Source organism: Leptopilina boulardi, unplaced genomic scaffold, assembly GCF_019393585.1.
Source record: "Leptopilina boulardi isolate dan_hultmark-lab unplaced genomic scaffold, ZJU_Lbou_2.1 LbouV2_97, whole genome shotgun sequence".
Taxonomy (NCBI): domain Eukaryota; kingdom Metazoa; phylum Arthropoda; class Insecta; order Hymenoptera; family Figitidae; genus Leptopilina; species Leptopilina boulardi.
This window is the reverse complement of record NW_026138046.1, coordinates 149,718-174,115: the sequence shown is the minus strand read 5'-3', so window position 1 is coordinate 174,115 and position 24,398 is coordinate 149,718. Positions and strand designations below refer to the sequence as shown.

The following is a 24,398-nucleotide window of genomic DNA, read 5'->3' as shown; positions in this document are numbered from 1 at the left end:
TCTTAAAAAATTTCTTTTAATTTTTTTTTCAGTTGTAATTAATTTTCTTTTCTAATTTAAATCAGTAATGTATTAATTGATTAATTTATAAGATATTTATTATTAATTTATTGTTAATTATTTAATTAAAAAAAAATTTACCCTAAAAATATTGTTAAAAATAAAATTTTAAATAAAAATGTGAGGTATTTAATTTTAATATGATTATTCCTTTCTTTAAATTATTAATTAAAATACATTAGAAATGAAACCTTAATAATAATAATAATAATAATAATAATATTAATAATAATAATAATAATATTAATAATAATAATAATAATAATAATAATAATAATTACATTATCATATTGATAGTTTTTTTGTCATTAATAAAAAAAATTTACAAATACCGGTTTTACAATTTCTTTTAATTGTAATTAAATTTTTTTTCAAATTTAAATTAGTAATAAAAAATTATTTTTATTTATAACAGTTATTATATACAGTCTTGTGATTGAATTTTTTTAACCTTTTTTGCGCCAGGTATCTTATAAAATTTCTTTTAATTTTTTTTCAGTTGTAATTAATTTTCCTTTTTATAATTTAAATCAGTAATATAAAATTGTTTCATACACTAGAAAAAAAAAATTTAACAAAAATTTGCACATTATTATCTTGTTGATGTAACGTAATAATCTAATTTATTTTCAAAACAGCACAAAAGAAAAACAATAAAGTCTTTTAAATAAAAACAAAATATAAAATAAAGTTAAAAAATAAAATTGTAAACAGACAAAATAAATAATAAAAATTAATATAATTAAATAAATAATAATGTAGGTTTTGTCAATTACGCCTTCCTGCGGACATCAAGATCCTTTCTCATCATAACAGAGATAATAAAATTTTTTTTTATTTATTAATAATAATAATAATAATAATAATAATAATAATAATAATAATAATGAGATTGAATATATTTTTGATACTATAATTTTCGATGAAATTTTTTTCACATTAAAAAAAATGTTCTTTTAAAATCACAAGAGTTTTGAATGAATATAATGTTGAAATTAAAACATCTGCTCAGTAGCTCCACCAGCAGACGACAGACTAAAGGGAGATTTCTATATTACTTCGTGACACTTACCACAAGCTGTTAAGTCACAGCGCCGCCTCGTAGCAACATTGGTAAACCTCCACTGCCTCAAATCCAACTGTCGATAAGTAGAATTACTAAAAAAAAATTACCTTCTCTGAAAGAAAAGAAAATTATTAATAAAATAAATATTTGTAGTTATTAATTTTCGATGAATATTAATATAAAATTAGTAAATGAGCGTAAATATTATAACTATATATAATATAACTAATATTAAAAATGTTGAGAATTTTTTTACGATTGTGGCGCATGCGTTCTAAATGGGCGGGAAATTTAATTCCCCCCTCCACTTGTCTAATATCATCTGCTTGACCTTTTGTTTGTTTGTTTTTTTTTTCTTGCTCTCCTCTCATATTGCAAATATAATATTATTATTATATTCAGTTCCGTTGGAAATATTGTCGATACGCGCATGATTCACTCCAACAAATGTGTATACACAATCAAGTACCAAAGTTTTTTTTTTTTTTTTCTTTTTTGGGAGTTGGGTGGTATATCGTCTCTCTCCCGCTGGCATATCCGACGAAATGTGTCGTCTGCCCTCGCGGGCGGCAGTCGCTCGAAAGCGGCCGATCGTCCCTCGTGGTTCTACGCCGGAGGTATAGTTTTCATAAACAGGTGTTAAAATTCCCTCACGTTTACCGGCAAAAGAAAAAAAACACATTACCTCGTCACTATATATAAAATAGAAATATATTTATTAACAGAAAAAAAAAAATAGTGTTGTGACATAGAAAAAAAGAGAGATAAAATAAGGAGAGTGTGTGTGTGAGAGAGACAGAAAGAAAATATGGCCGCTGCCGGTGCATCCTGTCGTGCAATTTTAATCCTCAGATTCGAAATGACGCGAGTGTTTAGTGCCAATCCAAATTTAATTGTCATCAGAAAATATGGAAACGTTCGTAAATAAATATTTTTTTACATTTTCATTCATTTATTTCTCCAATTATATTTTATTATACATATACATATATATATATATATATACATAATTCCAATGAATTCAAGAGGTTATCATCTAGTGTTTACGTTTTAACTTTATATTGACACCGGTTCATTCCAGGAACTTTTCTCTCTCTATTCAATTTCCTCGAAATTTTTGAAATTCCTATTATTTTTTTTCCTTACTTCCACAAATTGAAGAGAAAAATAAGAAATATTTTTGTTTTTTAGTATATTATTTCTGATTTTTTCAAAATGGTGGGTAAAATTTTATTTTCCAAAAAAAAATTTTATTTTTTGGGAATTGCAAAAAAAAAAAAATGAAATTGAGGCCAATGTTTCGGAACCAAAGTGAGGGAATAAAAGGCAAGGACCAGTTTAGCAACTTCTCCCTTTTTATAATCCTTGGTATCTTGATTCTAACAGTGAAATTTAACCTTCACCTGTCACTATGAGCGATTAATATATATATATATATACAGTGTAGCGAAATTAATTTTGTATTTTTTAACAAAATTGAATGACTTGGTTTTTTTTTCTTTTGACTTTGAGGGGGAGACGAAAAAAAAGAAGTGGTTAGAAACAAAAAATTAGTCAAACTTAAAGGGGATGAATTTACACGCAAATGGGGAATTAAGGTTTTTTGTAGTGAAGGGTCACTTGATTATTTTTTTTTTTCGGTTTTATTGATTTCAGAAAAAAATCACTTATTAGGAAATAAATTTATTACTTTTATTACTATTATTATTTTTAATATATATATATATATATATATATATATATATATATATATATATATATATATATTGTGAAATTGATAATTCTACAATTTACGAATAAAAATTTGATTATGAATAATCTTTTACGTCCGAGTAGTATTAAGTAAGATAAATAAAATAAACGAAGACATTCGGACCAAAAGTTATAAAATTATATTTCTCCAACGTTTCGAAATCTGTACGATTTCCTCTTCAGGGAGTCTTATCAAATTACAATAATAAATTAAAAAATTAATACTAACAAAAAGGAGTTCAGAAAATTAACAATATAAAATTCTTACCAAAATAAATAAAATAATATAAAAAGTTAAAAATGAATGATTGATTCCATTATCATAATTTATTTCAGTTCATTTTTCATCCATCATAATTCACAAATTCATCAAGTACAATTAAAATAGAATAAACGTTGGAAAACAATAGAGATTGGAGTCATCGAAAAATTTGATTTTGTCACATTAATTATTTATTTTGATTAATTTTTAATTTCTTTTTTTTTAATTTTCTAAATTTATCGTTTATTCTGGTCGGATTTACTTCAATGAATTTAACAAAAAAAAAAAAAAATTTGTCAATTTGTTTAATTCATCAAAATTATATAAATCTGGATTTAAGAATGTTCTTTGCAGTCTCAATTATAATATTTGTATATATATCAAAAAAAAAAAAAAAATTAGGGTAAGGGGTACAGTGACCGACACCCTGGGCATACTTTCAACTTTAAATGACATTTTATCGTAATTTATTAAAGATTTAGTTATAAAATAAATTTTAAATAAAAGATTTGGGTTAAAATTTATAGTCCACAAGTTTAAAATTAAAAAACACCTTGATAAGAGTTTATAATATTAATTTAAAAATGTATGGTATGAAAACAGTGAACGACACCCTTTAATGAAATAAAAAATATTTAAACTTCTATTTAAGTAACATGATATTTATTAGTATTATCATAAATTTTATTATTCAGACTTAATGTACAAAAAAAGTTGCTTTTAAAATATAATTATTTAACAATTTTTTCATATTTATAAAATTTGTAATCAATAAATCAAATTTTTTGAGGTTAGTTTTCTAGAAAGTATTAAATATTGAGGAAAATATAAACATATAAAATTTTGTATAAACTGTATAAGTTTTTAAATATTGTATATTAATTAATGTACTAGTGATATTTAATTCAATATTATTATTTTTATAGTTATTATCGTTTTTAATAGCAGGTGTCGTTCACTGTCTGGGTGTCGGTCACTGTACCTTTTACCCTATATTGGAGAAGCGTTATGACGATTTAACAACTGGCATCAAACGAAATTAAAAAATTTATTTAACTTCAAGAAGAGTATATCCAACATTTCCTTTTCCTTTCAATTCATTTAATTATTATTCATCATCATTCAAGAAAAGAGGATTTTTATTATTAACCAACAATAATTACGAATTTATATCGGGATTCAATTGTTCAACATTCTTTTTTTATTTATTTATTTTTTTTGGTTGGCAACAAATTTTCCTTAGAGATTAATTAGTAACGAACGAATTTAAAATTTTCAAAAAACATATGAATTTAATTTTCAATAAACATAACCTCAACTTACCACATGGATATATATATTTTTTTTTAATTTTATAAATAAAAAAAAATTTATTTCTTATTTTTTTAGAATATATTTTTTATTATATACTGTAATAATAATAATAATAATAATAATAATAATAATAATAATAATCCGTGGAGTTGTTCCTCCTTGGTGTAACAGATTTCCACTTTACTTTTCGCTATTAAAAAAATGATAATAACTATAAAAATAATAATATTGAATTAAATATCACTAGTAAATTAATTTAAATATATATATATATATATATATATATATATATATATATATATATATAGAAACTGATACAGTAGACACAAAATTGTATATGTTTATATTTTCCTCAATATTTAACTTTCTAGAAAACTAACCTCAAAAAAAAAAAAATTTTGCTTTATTGATTACAAAATTTTATAAATATGAAAAAAAAAATTGTTAAATAATTATATTTTAAAAGCAGCAACTTTTTTTGTACATTAAATCTGAATAATAAAATTTGTGATAATATTAATAAATATTATGTTAAAACCCCTTTAAGGACGGGAAGGACATAGATTTTTTTTTTATCAAAAATTCAAAGTCACTGTTCTCTGTATACAGAGAACAGTGACTTTGAATTTTATTATATATGTTTTTATATTATATTTATATAATATATTATATATTTAATATATAATAATAATATAATAATAATTTATATATATATATATAATATATAATATATTTTATATTTATTTTTATTATATATATATATATATTATATTACATTAATATATACATATATTCACGTGTGTCAAAAATTTGACCAGAACCATTCCTAAAGCCTATTTTTTTTTGCAAAAAAAAAAAAAATAAAATTTAAAAAAGTTGTGACCATTATATTTTGACGAAAAACACGAAATTTTTAGTTTTTTTTTTTTTTTTGTTAAAGAAACATTTTTTGCGAAGATTGCAATATAAAGTATATATATTAGCTGCTAACCTGGAAATATCGCGTTTTGTACTATCCAAGCTTTATGGAATATGAAATGTTTTTTAAAAAATTTCAAAATGGCAAAAAAAAAAAAAAAAATTTTATAAAAAAAAATTAAAAATTTTATTAATTATACCTATATTTTCTTTAAAAAAATAAAATTTTATAAATTCCATTTCTAAAAAAAAATAAAATTTTATAAATTCTTTTTGAAAAAAAAAAAATTTTATTTTTTATTAAAATTTGAATTTTTACCACACATTTAATTAAACGATTGTCTTTTCTTTACACTTGACCTTAGATGCAATAATATAAAATAAGGTAAATTAAATTTCTGTTGATTTTTCGTGGGTGATATTAAACGTTTTGTGTGTCATCACTTTTATTATTATTATTATTATTATTTTCTTTACGTTTCCCTTTCCTTTTATTATTATTATTATTATTATTGTATGTACTTAATATTTGACGCTTTGAAATTCGTTTAGTGTCGGTTTCGCATTATCACATTCGAGTTTAATGACCTGTGCTCTCTTAATCACGCAAGCAACGTTCTAAGTTCGATTTTTTTTTCCCTCCTCTGAAGTCCTAATTTTTTTATTTATTTTTTTTTTTTTTTGCTTTCACTCCATTATCAAAATTAAATGCTTCAACAACTTTTGCATGTGGCATGCAATTTATCAAAAAAAAAAAAATTTTTCAAAAAAAATAATAATTTTATTTTATTTTTTTTAATATTTTATAGAGAAAGTTGTCCAAAATTTAATGGTGAAAAAAAAAAAAATTTCTAAATACAAAAAATTGCAAAATTAATTGTTTAAATAATGTTATAATTTTTTATTAAAAAAATTAGAGTTAATTTAAAATTAGATAAAATAATTAATTAATAATTTAGTAATGATTTTTAGATAATAATTTATTAATATTAATTAATTAATAATTTATTAACAATAATATTTATTTATAAATAATTTATTAATAATAATTATTATTTTAAAAATTATTAATAAATTGGTACAATTATTGTTATTAAATTATTAATTAATAAATAAATTAATTAATTAACAATAATTTATTAATTAGTAAATTAATTAATTAAATTTAATAATTAATAAATTTAATTAAATGGCGTTAAATTTATTATTATTTAAAAAGGAAATAATTTTTACATGACTTTAAACACGAGAATTACATTTAAAAAAAAAATTTCAAAAAATTTATAACTTTACCCTTGCTTATCACGAGATAAAAAAAAAACTATTACGATGTTACATGTGTATAATAGTTATATACGTATATATATATATATATATATATATACACGTACATGAGAGTCACTGGAAGCACCCGACGAATATTTAAAGAAAAAGAAAAAAAAAGAATGATGGTGCAGTAACCTCTGACAATTTTTTATGTTCACATAAAAATGTTACGATCCTTTTGGTTTAGAAAATTTATTTTTGCTATTAGTTCAAAATTAAATTTCTTTTTAATAAATTAAATTATTATTTAATAATTTATTTATTTATTTATTTGAAACATAACGGGACATGCCCTTTCGTACAAAAGTACTCCTAAATCTAAAAATTACAATACTAAATTTTACTAAATCTAGGTAGCCACTTAAGAAAAGTTGTTATAGTTTTCGTTTAGCAAAATATTACGCAATGATGATGTGAACCGTGTGGCATTGTTATCAAAAAAATTAATGTTGTCAGAAATCATATTTGCCTCTCTGCTAAGTCTAGCAATCAATGAGTTATTACCATAATTAGTTCTATGAAATGCCACCGAAAACAATGTATATCGCCTAGAAAACATTCTAGGCACTGATAAATTTATCATAGAGAGAAGTGAAGGACAAAAGATAGCTCCATTCATAAGTCTATACAAAAAAGCCATATCAGCAAAGTAGAAACGTGAATTTAACAGTGGTATATTTAATACCGATCTAAGTTCCCTGTAATCATGTGTTTGCACGTCAAAGGGGATATTAAGTAATCTCGCGGCAAATCTAAGAAATTTGTTCTGAACACGTTCAATTCTGATTATATGGAAGACGTAGAAAGGTGCCCAAATGATACATGCATATTCTATGATTGTTCTGACAAGCGTCAGGTATAAAGTTCTGATGGTTAACATGTTATGAAAAACAGAGGCACATCTCATTATGAAACCCAGGACTTTAGAGGCTTTTGAAACAGTTTCTGTAATATGATCATTAAATATTAAGTTACTACTAAATATAACACCCAAATCACGCACCCTCTCCACTCTCTCCAAAATATGACCATCAATAGTATAATTGTTTAAATATAAATTTGCACTACCCTTCGAAAAGGTTACAACAAAACTCTTTTTAATGTTTATACTTAAATGATTTTTAACACACCAATTTTGAAGTCTTTTTAAATCACTTTGTAATTTCAAAATATCTTTTTGAAAGGTAGCCGTATGAATTACTTTATAACATTTGAGGTCGTCAGCATAGAGTAAAAACGAGGAGTGCTTGAATATCTGCTTAATATCATTCATATATAAAATGAACATTAAGGGACCTAGACGTGATCCCTGTGATACCCCAGAGGTTGCTAAAAAAGGATCGCTAAATTCACCACCAACCCTTACCACCTGATACCTGTCAGAAAGATAATTTTTGAAAAAAAGAACAATGTTGTCAGAAATGCCTAGTGATTTCAATTTATTTATAAGTATATTATGGTCCACCTTATCAAACGCCTTCGATATATCAGCATAAACAACATCGACTTGCAATCCCTTTTCTAACTTTTCCGTTAAAAAGGTTGTAAAAATACCCAAATTTGTTACAGTGGATCTACCCCTGACGAAACCATGCTGTTCCTCGGTTATAGTTTCAGAGACCGATGTGTAAAAATTATCATAAACTATACTTTCAAAAATTTTTGCAAAAACACTTAAAATTGTTATAGGCCTATAGTTCTGGGTGTTATTTTTATTATCAGACTTATAAACTGGAGTTATCATTCCCTTCTTCCATTCATGTGGAAAAACACAATATTTTAACGATTTATTAAAAATTATAAACAAAGGTTCAATTAACGAGTATCCACATGATTTTACAATGAATGGAGTAATTCTATCGGGACCTGGTCCTTTACTGACATCTAAGTCTTTAATTTTCTTGAAAATATCATTTCTATTGATTGTTATTGAATTTAGGTTCACATCAAATTTATGATTGAAGGTTAAATCTGGGATATTAGCAGAAGGTAATGTGTACACTGACTTAAAGTGTTTCGCAAAAAGATTAGAAATTTCTAAATATGTATCACCAGATTCATCCTTATAAAACATATGTGTAGGAATGTTATGATCTTGACGATTAGATTTAACATAATTCCAGAATTGTTTTGGATCTTCCAAAATAGATTTTTCAACATTTGATATATAATTATTGTAACAAATTTTAGAAAGTTTTTTACATTCTGACCTCAATTTGGAAAATTTCAAATAATTTATGTCACTTTTATTTCTAATATAATTTAAATGAGCAGTCTTCTTATCATAAACCAAATTTTTTAATTCAATTGAAAACCAAGGTGGGAAATTCGAAGAATCTATATGTTTCAATGGTGTATGAATATCAAAAATGTTATATAAATATTCATAAAAAATAGTCACAATGTTATCAACGTTCTCATCACTTAGTATATATATATATATATATTATAAACAAAAATAAATAAAAATAAATAAAAATAAATAACTATCAATAATAAAATTAATAAAGATATTTTTTTTTTATAAATAAAGAAATTAATTATATATTATATAATTAGTAATAAATTGTATTGTTTTTATAAATAAATAAATAAATAAATACATTACTAAAAGTAATGTAATAAAAATATATTTTTAAATTAACAAATATTTAAATAAACATTTAAATAAATATGTAATATTATATGGAAAAATATTGTTTATTAAAAAATTATTATATTTTTTTTTTTTTGCAATACCTATTATAAAATATATATATTTTTTTTAATGAAACCAAAAAAAAAAATTCAATAAAATAGAGAAAAATTAATGAATATATTAAAAAAAAAAATTTATCAGAAAAATTTTTTTATTTTATTAAAAATTTTCTTTTTTTAGATTATTGCTAATATTAGCAGCAGTCACTCAAATTTCGGTCGTCGCGGACACAAGATCATCTTTCTGTCTCTCCTGCTCTTTCACACTGTGTGCTGAAAATAATAATAGTAATAAAAAAAAAAAAGTAAAATTCTTTACCAAAATAGATATGATGCTAGTCAAGTGGAAATTTGTAAAAAGAGAGAACTCATCTTTTGCTAAAAAAAAAAATTTTTTTTTAAATTAACTTTTCTTTCTCTTTATTTAAAATAAAAATTAAAAAAAAAAATTAATTAGAATAATAAGAAAAAAAAAAAATAAATCAAAAATAAAATAAGAAAAAAAAATAAAAAAAAATAAAAAAAATAAATTAAAAATAAAATCAAATAATAATAAATAAAACAAAAATTTTAATTATTCAAATAATAAGAAAAAAATTAAAAAAGAATAAAAAAAATAAATTAAAAATAAAATAAAAAAACAAATAATAATAAATAAAAAATAAAAATTTTAATTATTCAAAATTATTGAAACACATTTTTTTAAAAAAATAATAATTATAATAATATGTAGTGTATTTTTATGAAAGTAAAAAATGGAAAAAAATTTTTTTTTTTAATTAATTAACATAAAAAATTGTATTGAACATTTTATGACAAATGCTTTTTTAAAAAAAAAAAAATGCAAAAAAAAAATAATTTTTTTTTTTTATTAAACTTTTTGAATTGTCTACTAAATATACAGTATGGTAATTTTTAAAATGACATTTCTGTGTTATAAATTGGGACAAGTGTGAATGCCACAAGTCTATGAATGATTCATTATTAGAAAAGGAATAATTTTTAAGTCTCTTGTAATCCAGTTTTTCATGTTTGAAAGCTCAATTATTTCTCGCTCCAAGTGCGGTTACATTTATGTAAATGACGAAAAAAAAAAATCTCGTCACACTTTTTTTTAATTGTTATATTTGTCGAAACAATAATAATAATTAAAATAATAATTATTATTATTGTTGTTGTTATTATTGTTATTATTATTATTATTATTATTATTATTATTATTATTATTATTATTATTATTATTATTATTATTGTTATTGTTATTGTTATTTATAATTATAAAAGAAAATAAAAAAAACAAATTACAGATTTCTATTACCGACAATTTATCGACATAATCTGTTTTACCGTATAAATCATAATAAATATTATTATTATTATTTATTTAATTATTAACATATATAGGGGCTGTATAATAATAATAAAAAATTAATAATAATTTTAAAAATAATTTTAATTACCTATGACAATTTTTGATAAAAATTTTATTAATTAAACTCTCATTTTAAAAAAATACTGTTTAATTTTTATTTACATTAAAAAAAAAATTTATAAAATTTATTAAAATATTTTATTTATTTTGATTTAAATTTCCCGCGGTTTTACTTTTTTTTTGCAATGGCGGGAATTTTAAAGTGTATGTAAAAGAATAAGTGAAAGTGAAAGTAAAAAAAGTAAGTATAAAAAAATAATTTTTAGTAAATATAAAAAAAAGTAAAATTTCCTAAAAATTTTTCAAATGAAGAAAATTTTTTTTTTATAAAAATATTGAAAAATAATAAAATACTTTGATTCAAAAAAATTTTTTTTTTTTTTTTGAAATTGAAAATGAAAAAATTTTTTTTTTTTTATAATATACTAGTTTAATTGAAAGAGATCAGTTAATAAATACGAATAATAAAATTTGCAAAGAATGTGAAAGATCAATGAAACACGTGAGTCGTATATATACATACATATTTGTAAATGATTCTGAGGTCGACTGTTACTGAGTCATCGTAGATATTCATCGTCTCATAATGACACAATTTCTCAAGAAACAATCGTTTTTTTCTTCAAAAAAAAAAAAAAAAAAATATTAAAAAAAATAAATAAAAAAAAATGATCAAGACGTTACAATGATTCTAAATATAAAGCTGATTCAAGTAAATTTTTAAAATTTAAATAATTGTTTTTTTTTTTGTTAAAGATAATCGTAAAATCAAGACCGTTATACTAATATTTTAGCATACTTTAACAAAATTACGGTAAAACAGATAATGTCGATAAATTGTCGATAATAGAAATCTGTAAATTTTTTTTTTTATTTATTTTTTTTTAATTTAACAAAATTATGTTAAAGTAAAATATACTAAATTTACGATATAGCAGAGAATGTCGGTAAATTGTCGGTAATAGAAATCTGTAATTTGCTTTTTTTTTATTTTTTTATAATTTAACAAAATTGTATCTATATACGAGTAGGTAAAAAGTAGAAATAATCATGAAATGAAGACAGTTATATACAAATAGTTTGGTATACTTAACAAATTTACGGTAAAACAGAAAACGTCGGTAAATTGTCGGTAATAGAAATCTGTAATTTGTTTCTTTTAATTTATTTTTTAATTTAACAAAATTTTCTGAAAGTAAACTATACTAAATCTATCGTATTGCAAAGAATGTTGGTAAATTGTCGGTAATAGAAACCTGTAATTTGCTTTTTTTAAATTTTTGTATAATTTAACAAAATTATATCTATGTACGAGTAGGTAAAAAGTAGATATAATCATGAAATGAAGACAGTTATATACAAATAGTTTGCTTTACTTAACAAATTTACGGTAAAACAGAAAACGTCGGTAAATTGTCGGTAATAGAAACCTGTAATTTGCTTTTTTTTAATTTTTGTATAATTTAACAAAATTATATCTATATACAAGTATGTAAAAAGTACAAATAATCATGAAATGAAGACAGTTATATACAAATAGTTTGCTTTACTTAACAAATTTACGGTAAAACAGAAAACGTCGGTAAATTGTCGGTAATAGAAATCTGTAATTTGTTTCTTTTAATTTATTTTTTAATTTAACAAAATTTTCTGAAAGTAAACTATACTAAATCTATCGTATTGCAAAGAATGTTGGTAAATTGTCGGCAATACAAACCTGTAACTTGTTTTTTTTTTTTTTTTTTTTTTTATAATTTAACAAAATTATATCTATGTACGAGTAGGTAAAAAGTAGATATAATCATGAAATGAAGACAGTTATATACAAATAGTTTGCTTTACTTAACAAATTTACGGTAAAACAGAAAACGTCGGTAAATTGTCGGTAATAGAAACCTGTAATTTGTTTCTTTTAATTTATTTTTTAATTTAACAAAATTTTCTGAAAGTAAACTATACTAAATCTATCGTATTGCAAAGAATGTTGGTAAATTGTCGGTAATAGAAACCTGTAATTTGCTTTTTTTAAATTTTTGTATAATTTAACAAAATTATATCTATGTACGAGTAGGTAAAAAGTAGATATAATCATGAAATGAAGACAGTTATATACAAATAGTTTGCTTTACTTAACAAATTTACGGTAAAACAGAAAACGTCGGTAAATTGTCGGTAATAGAAACCTGTAATTTGTTTCTTTTAATTTATTTTTTAATTTAACAAAATTTTCTGAAAGTAAACTATACTAAATCTATCGTATTGCAAAGAATGTTGGTAAATTGTCGGCAATACAAACCTGTAACTTGTTTTTTTTTTTTTTTTTTTTTTTATAATTTAACAAAATTATATCTATGTACGAGTAGGTAAAAAGTAGATATAATCATGAAATGAAGACAGTTATATACAAATAGTTTGCTTTACTTAACAAATTTACGGTAAAACAGAAAACGTCGGTAAATTGTCGGTAATAGAAACCTGTAATTTGTTTCTTTTAATTTATTTTTTAATTTAACAAAATTTTCTGAAAGTAAACTATACTAAATCTATCGTATTGCAAAGAATGTTGGTAAATTGTCGGTAATAGAAACCTGTAATTTGCTTTTTTTAAATTTTTGTATAATTTAACAAAATTATATCTATGTACGAGTAGGTAAAAAGTAGATATAATCATGAAATGAAGACAGTTATATACAAATAGTTTGCTTTACTTAACAAATTTACGGTAAAACAGAAAACGTCGGTAAATTGTCGGTAATAGAAACCTGTAATTTGCTTTTTTTTTATTTTTTTATAATTTAACAAAATTGTATCTATATACGAGTAGGTAAAAAGTAGAAATAATCATGAAATAAAGACAGTTATATACAAACAGTTTGCTTTACTTAACAAATTTACGGTAAAACAGAAAACGTCGGTAAATTGTCGGTAATAGAAATCTGTAATTTGTTTCTTTTAATTTATTTTTTAATTTAACAAAATTTTCTGAAAGTAAACTATACTAAATCTATCGTATTGCAAAGAATGTTGGTAAATTGTCGGCAATACAAACCTGTAATTTGTTTTTTTTGTTTTTTTTTTATAATTTAACAAAATTATATCTATGTACGAGTAGGTAAAAAGTAGATATAATCATGAAATGAAGACAGTTATATACAAATAGTTTGCTTTACTTAACAAATTTACGGTAAAACAGAAAACGTCGGTAAATTGTCGGTAATAGAAACCTGTAATTTGTTTCTTTTAATTTATTTTTTAATTTAACAAAATTTTCTGAAAGTAAACTATACTAAGTCTATCGTATTGCAAAGAATGTTGGTAAATTGTCGGCAATAGAAATCTGTAATTTTTTTTTTTTTTTTTTTTTTTTTATAAATTTTATTGTGTTTTTAATTTAACAAAATTGTAATATCTATAAACGAAAGAGGAAAAATATAGAGATTATCATAAAATGAAGATCGTTATACTAATATTTTGGTATACTTAACAAATTTACGGTATAGCAGGATAATGTCGGTAAATTGCCGGTAATAGAAATCTGTAATTTTTATTTTTATTTAATTTAACTAAATTTCAATATCTATTTATGAAAAAAAACAAAAAGTTTTATAAATATATAAATATATTTGTCCATAATGAAAATTTTCCATTGAATTTTTTTTTTTTTATTATAAAATCTCTATTTTTAATACTCTCGATCTAAAAGATGACGTTTTCATTTTATAGTTTTTAGAACATTAAACTCGAATCTTTTCTTATCTTCTTGACACGAATCCCATCTGATCTCATACGATAAGAAGAAACATATATATATATTTCTTATTCTTCATTATGAAGAATTAAGACGAGAATTAAGATATAGACTTATAATTAACAATGACTCTATAATTATTAAATTTTGATTGGAAATATTTTTTATTCATTTAAGTCTTTAAAAAATATTTTTCAATTGCAATGCTCTCTTATTGTTTAATTTTTTTTTTTTAATTTTAATTTAATTTTAAATTTTTTATTTATTGTAGTTTTTTTTATTTCATTTTTTTATTCCTAATAATTTTTTTTTGTTATTATTTATTATTATTTCCGTTTTATTTAATTTGTTGTTTATTGGTGTTTTTTTTTAATATTTTCAAATTTTTGTATTGTTTATTATTTTTTTTTTAAATATTTATTTGATTTTTCAAAAAAAATTTATTTATCACTTTTTTTTTGGTTTTCATATAAATTTTATTTTATTTAAAATAAATATTATAAAATTAAAATAAAAAATTATTAATATTTATATATATATATATATAGCCGACAAAAATTATCCATCTTTTTTCTGAAACCATTTTTCCACCCTTCTTGTTACGAATCATTTATCCCCCAAGATAAAGTAGTCTTTTGATGTAGGACCCTTGGGAGTAATTTCTCCAACTATACCTATATATATATATGTAACAATGACTGAAAGTTAAAACTGAATATTTTTACAAAATAGCTCGAAATATTTTCTTATATTATTATAATATGTAGATAAATTACATTTTCCAGGGAGGAAAAAAAATGACAATACTGTAAATAATAATAATAATAAAAAATTTTTTTTTTTTAATAAAATTTTTCATAATTAATTATTTAATAAATTAATAATAAAATTTAATGTTATAAAAAAATTTATTAATTAAATTATTTAAAAACACGTCAATTTAAATAAAAAAAAAAATTAATAAATTAAATTAAAATTTGATAATAAAATTTTTTTCTAAAAATTATTATTATTTATTTAATTTAATATTTTATTTTATTTTATAATTTATTTCATTTATTTTATTTGTTTACCAATTTTAATTATTTATTGCATTTATTTTATTTTATTTATTTATGAAAAATTGAATTAAAAAAAAATTTGAAAAAACAAAATTAAATATTTTAATTTATTTATTTATAAAATTAAAAAAAAAAAATTTTTTTTATTAAAAAAACTATTTAGTTAAAAAAATATTGTTAAATAGAAAAAAAAAATTATGTATAAAAATTAAGTTCAAATAGGAAAGAAAAAAATTCACATTTTTGCAACAGTGCATTTTTTTCCATTGTGCAATAAAGAAAAAAAAAAAAAGAAAAAAAAAACGAGATGTTGGGATAAATCATGTATAACTACTGCTGTAGAATTTTCATTATTACCTTCTTTTCAAAAAAAGCTATGTCAGATTCTACTCACGCAGTGAATTGTCTCAAAGAGAGTCTCAAGTTATTCTAAAGACCCTTTTACAGATAAAAGATTTTTTTTTCTTTTTTTTCTTTTAATTCACAAAAAACATAACAACTTTTTTTTTAATTAACAAAAAAAAAAAATTATTTTTAAAAACAAAAAAAAAAATTATTTTTAAAAACAAAAATAAAAAGAAGGACAAAAAATAACTTCTTCTTTTTTTTCCAAATTTTTTAAATAAAAAAAAAAATTTATTTATTGTTATTATTTTATTATTGTTCTTTATTTATTGTTATTATTATTATTTATTTTTATTAATTTTCTATTTTATTAGTTTATTGTTATTATTTATTTTTTGATTACATTTATTTGTTTATTGTTATAATTTTACTATATATTATCATTTATTTATGATTTTATTTATATTATTATTATTATTTTTATTAATTTTTATTTTGCTATTTTGTTATTATATTTATTTGGTTGATTTTTATTTTATTATATTTATTATTTTATTCATAATTTTATTTATTATAATTATTTATTATAATTTAATTTATTTGTTTATTGTTTTTATTTATTTATTATTTTTAATAATTTTATTACATTTTTTTTCAAATAAACAATTTGATATATTTTCTCTTATATATATATATATATATAGAAAATCACTTGAAAGTGATGAGATTACAATAGACAAGACACACAGGTTGTGTTACAATGTGTTTATCCACAATTTATCAGAATACAGAGGATAGAAGTGAATAGAAAGGGAGAGAGAGAGAGAGAGAGAGAGATAGGATTTGCTATGAACAGACTAATGTTTACATAGATGTTGTCACAGTGTTTTGTGTATATATATATATATATATATATGGCGGTCCAGACTGCGGAGGTTGCAGCAGGCGCCATGAGCATCGATCTGTTCCACCTAGAACCTTGGTTCTGGTTTTCACCCTCATCTCCTTCACCTACTCATTTCTCCCTCCCACCCACCCTCCCTCTCTCTCTTCCAGATATTATATCCTTTTGAAAACTAGCTCAAATTGTGTTAAACATTTTTTACTTTATTTTTTGTTTGTTTCCCTTTATGTCATTTTTTTTCTCATATAACAAAAGATTTCTTTAATCCAATGAAAAAGGAAAAAAAATTTATAAATAATAATACAATTAGAAACTTTTTTGATTACGTATCAAACATGGCCCAGTGGCCCAATTGAGGTTTTTTTTTTTTTTATTCTTTTTTCCAAACGTGAGGCAGAAAAAGGAGAATCTTTGATAAGGAGAAAACAAACTCCGAACGTTTTCCGATAATGCGCGTGACCTTTCAATTTATAGTAAAAGTAGTGGTAGTAGTAGTTGAAGTATTTAGGGGACGATGTGAAGGAAAAGTAACTTCATTCAACTGCTGACAAGTATTGATGGCTTTTACAGTTGATTAATTTCCGTTTCTTTAACGAATTACAATGAAAAATTGAATTTTACTAGCAGAATATTGAGAAATAATGTGTTTTTTTTTTTGTCGATGAAAATATACTATATTGTCGCTGTAGAGATGTTATAGAATTGATAAAATAGTATTTTATCGAAAAATATCCACTGCGCATGAATTATATGCTAAGAGAGATCTATTGCGCAAGTATAGTGCTAAAAAAGATCTACTGCGCACGTATATTGACCACAGGGATCTATTGCGCAAGTATACTGTCGACGGGGATCTACTGCGCAGGTATATTGACGACACGGATCTATTGCGCAAGTATACTGTCGACTGGGATCTACTGCGCAGGTATATTGACGATAGGGATCCATTGCGCATGTATAATGCCAAAAAAAAGATCTAATACGCTTGAATTATATGCTGAGAGATCAAGTATAATGTCAAAAAAAGATCTACTGCGCACGTATATTGACCACAGGGATCTATTGCGCAAGTATACTGTCGACAGGGATGTACTGCGCATGTATAATGCCAAAAAATATCTACTGCGCACGCATATTGACTTATAATTAAAAAAAAGATCTATTTATCTATTTACTTTTGAGTAATATTCAAAGCGATCTACTGCGCATATGTATATTGACTACAGGTATCTATTGCGCAAGTATACTTGTGACAGTGATCTACTGCGCACGTATACTGTTCATAGGGATCTATTGCACATGGTATAATGCCAAAAAAAAGATCTACTGCACATCTAGTAAGGATCTATTGCGCATATTCATAATATAAACCTACGCAATAGATCTTTATATTCTGTAATAATTTATTTTGTTTTTTTTTATTATTTATTTATTGTACATTTAATAATGATCTATTGCGCATTTTTGTCTTTAAAAAAAATGATCTACTGCGCATCTTTTATAGATTTCACCACGATCTATAGCGCATATTGGAAAAGAAAAATAAAATTTACATCTTTGATAAAAAAAAAAATATTATTCTTTGTTAACAATATTTGTATTTTATTTTAATAATAATTTTACTAGTAAAAAAAAAAGTAGACGTAGAAAATTTTTTTGTAAATTTAAATATTGCGTGTTGGAAAAAAATTTTGATTAAGTGTTGATATTCCAAGTTTGATGGATTTTTCATTAAAAAAAATATATAATATGTATATACATCTTTGAAAGCAGAACGAAACAAGACAAATGTGCGCTCGGGTGGCATTTATTTAAAATATTCAACAACCCTCACACTAAAGTGAAAAACCCCTTTATATAAACAGGAGGGGAAAAAAAAAATATATTGTGGTGCATTTTAAAAAGAAAAATATTTTTAATATGCTTTATTATGTTTATCAAGATTTAAAAAAGTAATATATTAAAAAAAATGAGAAAAAAAAATTTTTTTAAATTTTTAATTTATAAATTCAAAAATTTGATTAAAATATAAAATTTTTTTTTTATTAACTAAGTAAAATTATTTTTAATATTATTATTATTTTTAATATTATTATTATTACTATTATTATTATTATTATTATTATTATTATTATTATTATTATTATTATTATTAAAATTTTAATAAAAAAAAAAATTTTATCTTCATCAAAAAAAGGAAATTATTATTTACAATTCGGAAATGAAAGAATATTATTATTATCATTTTTTTTTTATTTTTTTTCTAAAGCAGTTCTTAACTTTTTAAAAAATAAATGTTTTTCGTTTTCTTTAAAAAAAAAAAAAAAAAATCACGAGGGCAATGTATTTTGTGTATGTCTTTGTGCTATTTTAAAAGTCGATTTACCAGAAATTGAACTAGAGAAAAGAACGAAAACTATTGGCATAGGTGTATGTGAAAGCCGATGCTCTTTTGACATTTTAAACCCTTTTCTGCCCAAGGGGACTGTGAAACACACACACATTCAACAAAAGCACTTTAGACTTTAAAAATTAAAAAAAAAAGAAAAACATTTTTCTTCACAGTTACAATGTTTTTTTTAGAGGCCATAAAAATTATTTTTTAAAAAGACAAATTTAATAATTTTTTTTTAAACAGAAAATTGTTTTTTTACTATAGCAATTAGGTTTTTGTAGAAAAATAAAAAAAAATAGAATTTTGTGTTTTTTAAAAATTTTATTTCTAATTGTGCGTAGTTTTTTTTTTTATTTATTTATTTTTTTTTATTTAATTATTTTTTTTATTGTATTTTTTTTATTTAATTATATTTTTTATTGTATTTTTTTATCTTTATTTATTGTTCATAATTTTTTTTTTTTATTTTATTTTTTTTTATTTTTATTGAATGTCCTTATCTCCGCGAAGAGAGAGCGAAACATATTTGCCCTTGTTACGACGAAGAGAACATAATTAATTCCTTTTTGAAAATTCTAGATTCCACAAATAATGTAGATTTAAAAAATTTATATATTTTTTGTAAAACTTCATTTTTAAAAATGTATAATTTTTAAAGCGGCAAACTCTTTGTATTGGCTTTTATGCCATTTAACAAATAAATCAATATACATAATTTTTTTTTCATTTATTTACTTTTTTTTAAATGCAATTTTTTATTTTCATTTAGGTATTTATTTTTTATTTTATTGTAATAATTTTTTTTATTCATTTATTGTTGAAATTTTTTTTATTTATAATTATTTTACAATTTTTTAATTATAATTGCTTGATTATTTATTATTTATTTATTGTACATTAATTATTTTTATTTATTATTTTTTTAATCTAAAATTTTTTTATTTATTATTATTTATTATTATTTATTATTTATTTATAGAAAATTAATGTAAATCTGCAAATTAATTTAAAATAATGAAAATAAAAAAAAAATTTTAACCTCAAAATAAATTTTTTTTTTATTAAACTCGAATTAAATTTTTTTTTGATAACTTTGTTGATACATATATAAATTGTGTGAATAGCAAATATCTTTGAAGTAAATTTTAGGTGAAAGCAAGTTCTTTAACAAATTAACAAGAAATTCCTCTTGGCTTGCCGCGAGTAATTTTGGGGTTTGTGAGAGTAGTTAGCGACTTTTGGGTCAAAGGCCTTGGGGGATTTCTACCCGTGTAGACCGTTTTAGTAGTTTACGAAGCATCAATTACTGTCACATTGAGGTTATGTATGCCGAAAGTACAAAGTTTTGACGCGCGACTAATTTACCTAGACATAACCTCAAAAAAATAAAACTTTTTTTCGTTAAACTTTAATTTTCTCTCTCTCTCTCTCTCTCAAAAAAAAAAAAAAAATAATTATAATAATAAAAAGTAAAAAAAATATATATATATTTTCATATTATGTATATAATTATTTATAACTATTATAATAATATTATTATAATAAATTATTATAAAAAATTTTTTTTTACTAATTTTCTTTTAAACAATCTTATAGTTAATTTTCACTTCTATCATGAGGCAAACATAACCTTAAAATTAGTTTAAATGAGATTAAAATTGGCAAACATAACCTCAAAATTAGATCACTTATCTTGATTAAAAGGCGAACATAACCTCAATAATTTTTTTAAAAATTTTTTTTCCATTTTAATTTAAAAAAAGTGTGTCACTGTTTTGTATATAAAGAATTAATTTATTTTAACTCGCCCTAAATAGAGAAAATTGATTTCACGTTCTAATTCAAATACACGGCGGCATTGATGCATTTTATTTTTGTGTTGTCCACGTTAAATAAATAATGCAACAACCTTATTTTCAGCGTGCAATTGTATTTAATTTAAATTGACAAAGAATTTTTATATATTTTTATTTAATTTTGTTTATATAAATGTAATTATAGTCAAATAATTAATTTTAAACCTTGAAAGTGCAAAAAAAAATTTTTTCTGTTAAATTCAAAATTTAAAAAAAAATTGTGTGTCAAAAAAAAGAAATATTTGGACAATTCTTTTTCATATTGGATAAATAATAATTTCTGGTTTCTATATCTAAAAAAAATATGCATTTAAACATAAAATGTTTTTTATGTCTCCATTTCGAGTTTTTAAGATTTTTTATTTTTTTATTTTTTTATTTATACGACAAACAAATTTTGTTTCCATATCATTGAGAATCTCCAATGAGGTAAACTCGACGTGAATTTAAAATTTTTATCATAAAATTTTCCCTTGAGAATGATACTTGAAAAAATTTCTACTTTCCATAAAATAAAATAATACTTCATATTTATATATACATATATATATATATATATATATATATATATATATATATATATATATATAAGGTGAAATAAAATATGTCTACAAGTCCTTTTTTATTTCATTTTGAAATTTACGATTTGACATTTCACATTTATACATAGATATCTAAAGGAAAAGAACAAAAAAAGAAAAATATTTATTTATCTACTACTTTTATGTTAAAAAGCACTCAAAAATGAATTTTTTTCATTTTAATATGATACAAATGATAATATAAAAAATAAAAAAAAAATTTTTAAATAATAAAAAATAACAGAAATAATAATATTAATAAATAATGACAATAATAATATGTAAAGTAAATAATTTCAAAAGTTACTAAAACAACATTTTTTAAATAAATTCTTCTGTATAGAAAATAATTATTACAAAACAGAAAAAGTTTCTTTATTTCATTTTTTTATTAAACTAAAAATAATTTTTTATTATTACTATTATGTACGTCTATTTATAAATCTACTTTTATTTATTTATTTTTATCATTTAATTAAAATTTAATATGTTAAAAGAGCAGCATTAATTACAAAATGAGTTTAAAGTCTCTGATTTAATAAAGAAAGATAAATTTTCTATGGCTCTTTTGTCTCTCACGTTTTGAGAGATATTTTCTTAGTCCAAGTGAGCGACAAAAAACAATTTCCCTTTTGTTGCATTCTCCACAGTTTACTTTTAGTAGTTGGGAGAATTTTTGGTCTTATGCCAAAAACACTGATATTTCGATTTTAACAAAATGTTATCTCTTTCTTTAACAGTAGTAATAGTAGTGGTTATAAAAAAAAAGAAACAAAATTTACCTCTCAATATGAAGATATTAAAATTTTTTTTAAAAAAAAAAAAACCCCACCAAAAAAATTTACATTTTTCAAACAAGTAATTTTACATTTCGAAAAAATATTATAATAAAGTTTGTAGTCCATTACAGCAAAATTTTACAATAATAATAATATTTCTCTACATAAGAAGCAGATTGGGCTTCGACTACAGTTTGCAAACTTATGATCAACTTCACCGGATTTAAAGCACGCAGTCGATGTGTCAGCTGCCTTACAAACTCTTCCAATGTGGCCGTTCGCCATTTACCGATGGTACCAAATTACCGCATCACCCTTCTTTTTATTGGACAACATATAAAAATAATCCTTATGCATCAAAATTTTTCCACCCTGTCCGTCTCCTTTGGGTCGGTAAACAACAACTACGAACTTCATTCCTAGTCGGTTGGGTCCTAGGAATTATTACCCTTTTGCTTCCTGGCTTCTGGAGCACTTCCGCCAACGCCTGTTGGACTTCTTCTTCCTGGGTAAGGCAATCTAGGTCGCGGATCTCCAGTGTGACCTGCTGATTCATAGTCAAAACATTCCTCATGCTTCCAACCGCTTTGGTGACCTCAGAAATGAATGTCTCCTTATTGGAGACTTCTCCGATTTTCATCAGGAGATCTCCTTTTCTTGTTGGCCTTACAACCACGACCTCGTGACTGATGTCCGGATTCACATCCTTACGAAATTTGCTCAGTACATCGGCATACGTTGTTTCTGTTGAGACTCGAATTATCATTGTTGATCCACTCGTTGCTTTCTTTCTACTTGCTTAGAATTTGGTGCTATCGTCGCTTTTGGAAATCTTTTTTGACAAGAGGTACCTCCTTTTGTTTACCGTTCTCCTGGTTCATCTCTATGTAGCCTGTAGCACCACCAGGTTTGCTATCTCCATTAATCAGCTAGGACTGATGGTCTTCTCTAACAAGATTCTGAAGAGTCTTAAGTCCGTTCTTAATAGTCATGTTGACATTCTTCTGAACTTCGCAAGACTTTACTATCTTGATCTTCTTTTCGATCCTCTAAAGACACTCAGCTTCGTCCTGCTTTTTACACTTCTCGCGTTCTTCTTCGATTGTCTCGTTTTTCAAGGTCGGATGGAATCAAAATTCTTCCGCTGCTGACGCTTAAAGCGCTTCCTGTTCCACTACCAAGTCTTTCCAAACTGACCTGGGGAACGTTAAGAAGGTGCTTATGGCTTTGGATGCTGCTGTACCTAGTCTCCAATACTACAGAACAGTTGTCACTGGATTTCGACGCTGGGAAGCCAACTTACACACTTCCAGCAGCGCCGGAAGTACCTCTGATGGTATCCCTTCCCTATAGGTATCCCTATCCCTTCCCTAATATACCTTTCGTCTCGCACCTTTTCCTCAGTCTTCTTCCGACTCGTCTAGAGGTGCTTCTCTGACTATTGGAAGCGACTTACTCCTGGCTACCTGGCGCTCAGTAGAGGTGCGTCTCTCTGAACACCGCGGAGACTTTCTCACTTCCTAGAAGAAGCTGTACTTATTCCTGTAGGCGCTCATGCGGAATAGTAACACCCTTCACCTTTCTTCCTCCTGGTGAACCGAAATTCCTATGGGCGCTTCCGTGGAAGACTGGTGAACCAGGTTACCCACTCACTGCCACCAGAACTGTCCTTGTTGAGTAGACTCGCTCCTCTCTTGACAAAGATGATACACTAGTTCGATTCCCCATCTCGCGGAGCTTCTCGGGTAAAGGAGACATCTAGTGAATATTACTTTGCACTAGCTTTGCGTCGCGCATAAATATTGGAACCAAATCCAATATCTAGCTTCTTCTTGATTACGAATAATAATTGATCTAGCGTGCACGACCCTAGTATCCGTCCGTACCGTCGTCTAGGGGGTA

The 24,398-nt window shown here is 23.1% G+C and overlaps 1 protein-coding gene across 2 annotated transcripts in view; it reads left to right on the top strand.

Moving 5' to 3' along the window:
* Positions 1–1,516: 1,516 nt before the first annotated feature.
* Positions 1,517–24,398, top strand: part of LOC127290953 (calcium uniporter protein, mitochondrial) — a 95,758-nt gene continuing 72,876 nt past the window's right edge. Inside the window, exon 1 of one of the 2 annotated variants that reach the window (XM_051319810.1) lies at positions 1,517–2,042. In XM_051319810.1, coding sequence (XP_051175767.1) covers positions 1,935–2,042 — 108 coding nt within the window. In that variant the 5' untranslated portion in view covers positions 1,517–1,934. The remainder of the gene's footprint in view (positions 2,043–24,398) is intronic. The other variant, XM_051319811.1, reaches the window with a different exon arrangement.